The sequence below is a fragment of the Engystomops pustulosus genome, chromosome 3, assembly GCF_040894005.1.
Source record: "Engystomops pustulosus chromosome 3, aEngPut4.maternal, whole genome shotgun sequence".
Taxonomy (NCBI): domain Eukaryota; kingdom Metazoa; phylum Chordata; class Amphibia; order Anura; family Leptodactylidae; genus Engystomops; species Engystomops pustulosus.
Window position 1 is genome coordinate 229,624,859 of NC_092413.1, and position 10,584 is coordinate 229,635,442.

Sequence of the window (10,584 nt, forward strand, 5' to 3'; positions counted from 1 at the left end):
CTAAGCTTACTACATGAAATGATTAACAGAACCAGGCTGAATACATAGATACAGCACAAGAACCTTCTGCAGACTGTATATATACAGCACCAGGCTTTGTATATGAATACAGCAAAGAACAAGGTTTAAAGTATAAGTGCAGCACCAGAACCAAGCTCATAAATATAGCACCAGAAACAAGCTCAGTATATTAACACAGCGACAGAAGCAGGCTGACCACAGAACTACAGAAAAAGAACCATAATCAGTACAGAAATAGAATCGGGTTCAGAAAGGGTTAAATATCACCAGAAAAAGATCAGACCACACATATAACAGAAGAACCAAGCTCAATTCATATATACAGTACAAGAACCAGGCTCAGTACATACTATTAACTTTGTACATAAATACAGTACTAGAACCAGGCTGAGTACATGATACAGCACCAGAACCAGGCTGAGTACATGATACAGCACCAGAACCAGGCTGAGTACATGATACAGCACCAGAACCAGGCTGAGTACATGATACAGCACCAGAACCAGGCTGAGTACATGATACAGCACCAGAACCAGGCTGAGTACATGTTTCCCAGACCAGCCAGTATTGTATCATTGTAGCAGCGCGGGGGCTATTATATATGACAGGTCCATCTATTAGCGTTACAGCCTCCATTATCAGGACTGATAGTATTACTGGTTCTGTTACCTCCTGGATCAGAGCTGGAATTAGGCGTCACATGATCTGTAGGTGACATTAATGGTGACCAGGATGTAGGAGGGTCTGAGGGATAACATTGTACAAACATTGTAGAAATATAGAGAATATACATAGAACTCGTCTTCTGATATCAGGACATGTTCTCCTCTGCAGGATGAAGCTTCTGCTCCTCGTGGTCCTGGTGTGGACGGCGTCTGATGAGGCTTCTGCAGGTTCAGTAACTTCTCTCCTCAGCCGCTTTATAATTATATCCTCCTCTAATATCAGTGATAAGTAAGATATGTGGGAGAGGAGCAGCACAACATCTGGTTTGGAGTCTCTTAGTGGTTGGGTCTTGTCTGGGGTCTCTGCTCTTTGGTCTGGGGTCTCTGCTCTTTGGTCTGGGGTCTCTGCTCTTTGGTCTGGGGTCTATACTTGTTAAGGACATCTGATCCTGGTTCTCTAATCTGTGCTCTGGTTTGGGGGTCGGTGTTTGTACAATGTCTGATCCTGGGTCTATATTCATTCCTTGGTTTGGGGTCTAGAGTATCTGATCGTTAGTCTTTTTTTATTTTGTGATCTGGTTTGGGGGCTGAATTCATTTAGCGGATCTTTTCCTGGTCTCATAATAATCTGTGTCCTAGGATCCTTATTTATTTAGGGTGTTTGGAGTCTACATTTATTCTGTGGTTTGGGGGTCTATAGTTACTTAGGGTTTCTTATCCTGGCTTTCTACTTATTCTGTTTTCTGGTGTGACTCTGTATGTGTACTGGGTATCTGATACTAGGTCTACATTTATTCTGTGGTTTTGGGGTCTGTACTTATGTTATCTGATATTGGGTCTCCTTTCAGTTTGGGGTCTGTATTTGTTTAGGGCTTCTTAACCTCTCACTTTTTATTTTTTCATTTTGGGTGTCTTAATATCTTCATTAATCTTGGATCTTTATTTGTTTAGGTTGTTTGATCATTTGTCTCCATTTATTTTGTTGCCTGGTTTGGGGTCTGAATTTAGACAAGGTGCCCATTACCAGATCTATATTTATTCTGTGGTTTTGGGGTCTGTACTTATTTTATCTGATATTGGGTCTCCTCTTCTTTCCTGATCTGCTTTGGGGTCTCTATTTGTTGATGGTGTCTGATCCTTAATCTCTATTTATTCCCGGGTCTGGTTTGGGGTCTGTATCTGTTACGATTGTCGGATCTTGGTTCTCTCTTTATTCTGCCATCTGGGGTCTGTTTTAGTTGTGATGTCCATCTAGAATCTGTATCCATCTAATGTTTGGCTGATGGGGTCATTTCCATCCCCTGAGACTGAGGCCATGACCCGTGTAATTCCTGTGTCCATGGATGATGATGTTACTTTATATTTCTCTTTAGATGCAGAAAACGTCACAGATATTGAGAAACCTGATCTGATCATGAAAAAAGCAGAACCGGACTTATCCTCAATTCAACAAAAATGTAAATTACAAAAATGCTTAAATCAATTTAACCCCTTAATGACCTTAACGGCTTGTTTTTTGCATAATAAATTGCACTTCATAGTAACAGTATTTAATATTCCATGCCATGTACTGGGAAGCGGGAAAAAAGCCAAATGTTGTGAAATTGGTGAAAAAAACCCATTTTCTTGTGGGCTTGGATTTTACAGCTTTCACTGTGCACCACAAATGTCAGGTCTACTTTATTCTTTGGCTCGGTGCGATCACGGAGATAAAACATTTGTGTAGGTTTTATAATGTTTTTATACATTTACAAAAATTAAAACCTCCTGTACAAAAAAATTATTCTTTATTTTGCCATCTTCTGGCGCTAATAACTTTTTCATACTTCGGTGCACGGAGCAGTGGGTGGTGTCATTTTTACAGCCTTTTGATCACTTTTTATTGAATATTTTATCAAAATTTTTTATCATATTTTGATAGATCGGACATTTTGGGAAGCTACGATACTAACATGTTTATATTTATATCAGTTCTTGGGAAAGGAGGGTGATTGGAATTTTTAGGTTTAATTTAATTTTACTTATTTATTAATATTTTTCCAGACCCCCTGGGGTACTTTAACCCTAGTTTGTGTAATTGAGCCTTCCATATACTGCTATACTATAGTATGGCAGTATATGGGGATTTTCCACACCATCTATTACAAAGTGCAAATCTCACATTGTAATAGATGGGGAAAAAATTAGACAGCCTCGGGTCTTTGTACGGCTGTCATGGCAACCAATCGCCACCTCCCTGGTGACTTCACAGGGGGCAATGATCAAATCCAACATGGCAGCACCCATGCACCACCAGGATGGAAATGAGTCAGGCATCTTTGTCGGAGGCATTTACAGGGTTTGCAAGCAAACGCCCACCTTGTATGGAGAGGGTGCAGCCCATGAACCCTCTCCCCACACCCGCAGCTGATGTGTAAAGGTGTATTATGTCCTCAGTTTTTCTTGGTGGTCAGGAAATGAGGGGTTTGTTTGTGTTAATCAATTGTCAATTAAGCTGAAAGTCTGGAATTTATGTCCATGTCTATTATGTAACAATGACTTGAATACGTTTTAGTTAACAGGTAAAAAAAATCTAAATTTGTGTTAGTGTTCAAATAGTTATGGACCTACCTGTACACCTCTATATAGCCCTATAGAGGACACAGCGATGGTCCAGGATTCATGATGCTGTTCATCCATCTCTATGTATAACTGAAGTTCACTTTTCTTGTTTCCTCTTCATTGATAGATAAGAATCTCGCTCTTCATGGTCGAGCCACAATGTCATCCATTCATAAGGATAGCAATTGGGGCTATTTGGGAATGGCAGTAAATGGAATAGATGGAAACCCAGACACCGACTTGTATCACGGATCGTGTTTTCACACACACACAGAATTGTCTCCCTGGTGGAGGGTGGACCTGCTAGAGTCCTACACAATTCACTACATAACAATCACTAACAGAGATGCCTACGGGAGCAGGATTAATGGTGCAGAAATCCTTGTCGGAGACTCTTTGACCAACAACGGAAACAGCAATCCAAGGTGAGCCTCAGCCCTTATTGCTGTCCAGGCTTTGTTAACATTTTTTTACTTATTTAACTTGTCACAGGTGCTCCTCCGACCCACATCCCGGGTTGCAGACGCACCCATGCTCCTCTCCGTGCCCCCGGAACCCCGGGACTGCTCTCATCTTTCTTCGATCCAGCGCTTCCGGAGATTTAAAGGGCCAGCATGCCAATAATTCATAGTATCATAGTATATTAGGCTGGAAAAAGACACAAGTCCATCAAGTCCAACCTTTAAGAATTAAATAAATGTTTTATCCCCATAACCCGTGATATTTTTTCTCTCCAGAAAGTCATCCAGGCCTCTCTTGAACATGTACATAGAGTCCGCCATAACAACCTCCTGCGGCAGAGAGTTCCATAGTCTCACTGCTCTTACAGTAAAGAACCTCTGTCTATGGTGATGGTAGAATCGCCTCTCCTCTAGGCGCAGAGGATGCCCCCTGTCTATGGTGATGGTAGAACCCCCTCTCCTCTAGGCGTAGAGGATGCCCCCTTGTCCTGGTCACAGGCCTAGGTATAAAAAGATCTTTGGAGAGATCCTTGTACTGTCCGTTCAGGTACATTGTAATGAGGTCTCCCCTCAGCCGTCTTTTTTCTAAACTGAATAATCCCAAATTTTGTAATCTGTCAGTGTATTCTAATCCCCCCATTCCCCTAATAATCCTGGTTCTCCTCTGCACCCGTTCCAGCTCTAACATATCCTTTTTATACACTGGTGCCCAAAACTGTACACAATATTCCATGTGTGGTCTGACCAGGGATTTGTATAAGGGCAAAACTATGTCTTTATCATGAGAATCTATTCCTCTCTTGATACATCCCATTATTTTATTTGCTTTAGCAGCAGCCGCCTGGCTCTGGTCACTAAAATTAAGTTTACCATCCACCAATACCCCCAAGTCCTTTTCAGCTCCAGTTTTACCAAGTAATTGACCGTTTAGAACATAATTATACTGTTTGTTTCCAAGTGCATAACTTTACATTTATCTACATTAAACCTCATCAACCATTTCTCTGCCCATCCCTCAAGCTTCCCCAATCCCTCTGTAATGCTAAACTATCGACCTCAGTATTTATTACTTTACGCAGTTTAGTATCATCTGCAAATATTGAAACTTGACTGTGTAAACCCACTACAAGGTCAGTAATAAAAATATTAAAAAGTGGCCCCAATACTGACCCCTGTGGCACTCCACTGGTAACGTCAACCCAATCTGAGAATGTGCCATTAATGACCACCCTCTGTTTTCTATCACTAAGCCAATTACTTACCCAAATACACAGCTTTTCTCCTATTCCCAGCAGTCTCATTTTATATACCAACCTTTTATGTGGCACGGTGTCAAATGCCTTTAAAAAGTCCAGATATACAACATCCACAGCGTCCCCCAGATCCAGTCTTGAACTTGCCTCCTCGTAGAAACCAATCAGATTAGTCTGACAGGACCGATCTCTCATAAACCCATGCTGACGCTGGGTTATAAGGTTGTGCACAGCGAGATACTCGAGGACAGCATCTCTAACAAACCCTCAAATATTTTCCCCACCACAGCAGTTAGACTCACGGGTCTGTAGTTTCCAGGATCGCTATTTGATCCTTTTTTGTATATTGGTACCACATTTGCTATGCGCCAGTCCTGTGGAACATAACCAGTCCTCAGTGAATCTTCAAATATTAAAAATAACGGTCTGTCTATCACCGTACATAATTCATGCAGAACCTGGGGGTGTATGCCATCTGGCCCCGGTGATTTATCTATCTTAGTGGTTGCGAGGCGGCGCCGTTCCTCTTCCTGGGTTAAACTGTTGACATTCCAAAAAGAAATTACATTATTCCTCATTGTGTCTTCCACCAGGGGATTTTCCTGGGTAAGACAGTTGAGAAAGGGACATTTAGTAGATTGGCCCTTTCCTCATCTCCTTCCCCCATGACCCCCATGTTATTTCTAAGGGGACCCACACTCTCTGTTTTTAGTTTCTTATCATTTATATACTTGAAAAATAATATAAAATAAATAATCCCTGGCAATTTTTCTCTCAGTCTCTATCTATTCCCCAGGTTCCCCCCAACCTGTATTTTTGATACCCTAATTGGTGCTGACCAGCTGCCAATTCTGTTAAATTCCCTGCCGGATCTTTGTGCCTCAAAGCCTTAGAAAGCTTTATCTCTATGCCTTGCGACTGTTTGTTGAATTCCCGTTGTGACCCCGGTTCCGCTCCTGACTTCGCTCCTCCACTGCCTGCCTTGGCCTTTTGCCTTGCTCCTGACTCCAATCCTGTGCAGCCTGTTCTGACCTCCTGCCTGTCCCTGACCATGATGCTGTATCACGATTCTGTACTTCGCCTTGGCCTCCACCGCGACAAAGTCTCGCCTGTGGAGCGACCCGTTGGTACCACGCCAAAGCAAGTCCAACCCGCTTTGTGGCTGGCTCTGGTGAAAGCCGGGTGCCACTTACATTTCGTTCCCAGGTGTCGTCTTACACCATTGTCCACGGTGGTACCGAGGATCCACTACCACTGATCCTGACAGTAAGATCTGGCCATGGATCCTGCCAAGGCTCCGCTTCCTGAACTGGCTGATCTTATAACCATCGTGGTCTAGCAGTCTCAACAGTTTGCCGTGCAAGGGCAGCAACTCACCGCAAGAATTCACGGCTACTCTGCACCAGCATCCAGTACCGCCGGTACCACTCATTACTATGGCTGCATTGTCTACTGCTGAACCCAGGCTGCATCTTTCCATGCCCTCCAAATATGATGGTGTTATGCAGCAGTTATGCAGCGGCTTCATTACTTAGTGCCCCCTACATATCGAGCTGATGCCTTCACAGTTTGCCACAGAATGGGCTAAGGTAGCTTTCATGATCAGCCTCCAGGAAAGCCCTGGCATGGGTTACTCCCCTCTGGGACAGGAACGATCCAGTCACGGCTACTCTCACCACGTTCCTCTCTGAATTCCGGTCTGTCTTTGAGGAACCTGCCCAGGCGTCTTCTGCTGAGACCGCACTGCTAAAGCTGAGTCAAGGGGACTTCTCTGTTGGAGACTGCGCGGTTCAGTTCAGTACTTTAGCCTCCGAGCTGGATAGGAATGAGGCGGCCTTGCTTGCTACTTTTAAAAAAGGACTGTCTGGTCAGATCAAAGATGCCTTGTCTGCACGGGACCTGCTGTCTACGCTGAGTGGTCTCATCTCTCTGGCCACTCAGATTGACATCCGGTCTACTGAGCATTTTGAGGAGCAACGTCTGGAACAACCACAAGTCAGGACCCGACGTCTGCCCCGCCTGGCTCCAGTCTTCCAAAGACCACTTCAGCCATCTTCCGTGTCTGCTGAAGAGGAGCCCATGCAGGTGGATAGAGCTTGTCTGTCTTCCCGAGAGCATTCCAGACTAAGACAGGAGAACCTCTGCCTCTATGTGCCAGCACGGAGCACTTTCTTATGTCTTCTCCCCGCTCCTGCTCCCGTCCGGCCTGGCGTGCATCCACGCTCCATGCGCCGGCACTCAAAGATTTAAAGGGCCAGCGCACCGCTGATTGGCGCTGGCACTTCCAAGATCCCTTATAGGCCGGCTGTTCCCAGGATTCCTGGCCGGATCTTTGAGCTACCTTGCCTTAGTGAAAGCTTCCTGTGCTCCCTACGTTTATTCCTTGTTCCTGCTCTGCTGTATTCCTGTTGTGACCTCAGACCTGACTTTTGACTTCTGTATCTCTGCCACCTGCCCCGACTGTCTGCCTGTACCTGACCACGTGCCTGGACACCGATTCTGTACCACAACCTTGGCTTCCCCCGCGGGCTAGTCGCACCGGTGGAACGACCTGGTGGCACCCTACCGCAGCAAGACCATCCCGCTTTACGGCGGACGCTGATGAAGACCAGGTTCCACTTAGTACCATCTCCCGCGGTGGTCCAGAACCCTGACAACCATTAGATGCAATGAAACCTTTTTACCGACTCCTCGCTATTTTAGTGCCAAGAGGCATGAGATTTTTCAATTTAAATACATTATGATAGAACAAGTGCCACCCTCCAGACGAGGGGGTAATATTAAACAATTATTGAGGCGTTGTGAGGCTTATTGGATTCATCTACTTGACACACTGGAACTCCATATGATATTATGATATTGCAAACATATAGTAACTAAAATGTTTTTGTTTTCACTATATTATAATAAATATGACTTGAACATGGTTACAATATAATTTTTATTCTTTGCATTGATAATTGTGCAATTTGATGTATATTTTTACCTTTAGACACGGACTGTGAAGTATTTCACCTATTGAGCCTCCCTCTTGGTTACATCACATCCCAGCTGAAGTGTGCCTGAGGGTGTGATGTCATTAGTAGGAGATTTACTTGCCTTATATAATGAAGTGTCTTTATGTATGTTGATATCAGTTGACAAAGGCTTGTGGACAGGCCCGAAACGCGTCCTGATCCGGCTCCTTCTTTGTCTTTTTTACAAAAGAAGGAAGAAGAATCACTAAGCAGTGAGTGCCAGGATTTTTTCTTTCTACTGGTAACCACATACGGCACTGAGTTACCATTCAACAAGACAAGTAATAGATCAAAATTTGTGGCAGATTATATTTTTATAAGGTAACACCAAAAAATATCTTATATGTAAAAACAAATATTTTTTCAACTTTAAGCCTCTAACCTCTTTTAAAGCAAATAACTGTGAACACATTTTTTTTTAAAAAAAAGCATTTCTCTTGAAAAATAAAGCCATAAAAATAATTCCCAAAAAATAAAACGTTAGAGACATAAAAAGTACACAAAAAATTGGACAAAACCTGAATGTGGAAATCACTGTGAGCCTGAAGCAGTTAAAGAACTTACGCAAATGTGAGGCAATTCAGGACACTGAGAGGAGGTTGGTGACAGACATTTCCTCCTCCCGATGTATATCAGTAATAGTAGAGCAGGGAGCGATGGCCTGGTATATGTATATATGTGTGATACGGACACTTACCTATCATCCTTTCTGTCACAGGTGTGCTCTGGTGACTTCTCTACCAAATGGAGCGACTCAGACTTATGAGTGCGGAGCAATGGTCGGGAGATACGTCAATATCGTTTTGGCCGGACAGACTGAGGTTCTTCACCTGTGTGAGGTTCAGATCTTTGGAGAGCAATAACCGGAGGTTAAAATCTGATGATAAAATAATGACAGCAATATAGTAACAATCCCAATAATCACTGCACATATAACTGCAAGATATCATGAAATAAAAGCTTCTGCAGATTCTCCGCCTAGTGTGTCATTTTTCACCTTTCAGGGATCTGCTCGATAAAAAGTCAGACATTGCTTCTTGGGATTAAGGATGTGTCCCTCACTGTATGGGGGTAGTGTTCCTCACTGTATGGGGGTAGTGTTCCTCACTGTATGGGGGTAGTGTTCCTCACTGTATGGGGGTAGTGTTCCTCTCTGGATGGCGGTAGTGCCCCTCTCTGGATGGCGGTAGTGCCCCTCACTGGATGGCGGTAGTGCCCCTCACTGGATGGCGGTAGTGCCCCTCACTGGATGGCGGTAGTGCCCCTCACTGTATGACTGCTCAAATAATAAACACTTACTAACCCGGAGCCGGATTGGCCCCTTTAATACCGCATACCCCAAATATAAATAACCAAACAGAAACCATTGCTTAACCATTCTCAATTGTGGGTTGACTCGGGGTTGGCCACAGCTTTATTGAAACCATTGATAATTTAACCATTTCTTTGTTTGAATATATAGACACTTTTAACCATTCCACTTTACATAACACCAGATAACACCCTGTATGCCTGCCATATGTAAGGGCATGTAGGGCAGTGTTACCCCTAAAAAACCACCACGGAGGAGGTCATGTATCCACAACTACATGACCCTCCGACCCCCAGCCAACCAAAAACCACACCATATCCATTCCAACCTGGCGTCTGAAAGATGGACACCAACAGGTAACAGCAAACAGTCACTGGTGCCCACCAGCTGATGTAATACATCACTCTTCCAAACAAATTGTGACACCCAGGTATTGTCACATCCACTATTGCTGCATCTCTAGCCCCGTACCATACAGCTTTCATGATTATGTCCTACCACCCCAACTCCCGGTAGAGAAAGAAAAACGTAAATCGCTCCAGGTCGGGCTGGATTAGTGTAATTTGTCGCCTAAGGCGAATGTAGCAGATGACGACGCCCCTTAAATGATGACTACTGAATAATGGCCGATTATCGTAACCTCAAGCTGTTTTTTGCAAGCAGTGCAGGACCCGGAGACCTCACCCACAGATGTTGGTACCATAGAAGCCCAAGGTTCCACCACCCAGATGGATATTCACGCGCTGATCTGCCCAATAGACACACAAGTGTCCTAGCATTCACATGCTGGAGTGAAAACCTGAAAAAGATAATGCATTAGCAAAGAAGCAAAATTAAAGTGACATAACCTTCAAAACAATTAGAACGCCAGCACCTTATCCATCCCACCCCTGAAACTAAAAAGACCTTACACACTAGCTGTAAGTGCAGCGCCAATTTTAAGAGGGTTCCTTAGAAGGAGCCCAACTGCACTAAAACCCTTCATAAAACCGCAGCAAATTGTAAACAACTCGCAGGAAACTGATTTACAGGAGCAAACCCAATCCCACGCACACAAACTTTGAAATACAAGGAAACCTCAATTACATGACAAGTCTCACCCCAAAAAAGGCCATAAGGACAGCCCAATACCCTTATTGAGTTATTTGACACAATGACATCTACATAAAGCCAGGGCCAGGAACAGGCATCAGCCCCTACAACACAACTGTCCGCTATGATCAACAAAAATAGCTCTAAAAACCTCAATGGTGC

General features: G+C 43.9%; 1 protein-coding gene across 1 annotated transcript; it reads left to right on the plus strand.

The window, feature by feature from the left end:
* Nucleotides 1–839: 839 nt before the first annotated feature.
* LOC140122770 (fucolectin-like) lies at nucleotides 840–8,993 on the plus strand. The gene is made up of 4 exons (XM_072143968.1): nucleotides 840–914; nucleotides 2,060–2,143; nucleotides 3,415–3,712; nucleotides 8,737–8,993. Exons 1-4 carry the CDS (start codon nucleotides 857–859, stop codon nucleotides 8,879–8,881), a joined length of 585 nt encoding a protein of 194 aa, XP_072000069.1. The 5' UTR covers nucleotides 840–856; the 3' UTR covers nucleotides 8,882–8,993.
* Nucleotides 8,994–10,584: the final 1,591 nt, after the last annotated feature.

Bases quoted from the DNA above. Each gene is read 5' to 3' on its own strand.
- LOC140122770 (XM_072143968.1), top strand. From the start codon at position 857: ATGAAGCTTCTGCTCCTCGTGGTCCTGGTGTGGACGGCGTCTGATGAG. The intron at 915-2,059 runs GTTCAGTAACTT...ATTTCTCTTTAG, and splicing joins GTCTGATGAGGCTTCTGCAG to ATGCAGAAAACGTCACAGAT. The intron at 2,144-3,414 runs GTAAATTACAAA...CTTCATTGATAG, and splicing joins ATCCTCAATTCAACAAAAAT to ATAAGAATCTCGCTCTTCAT.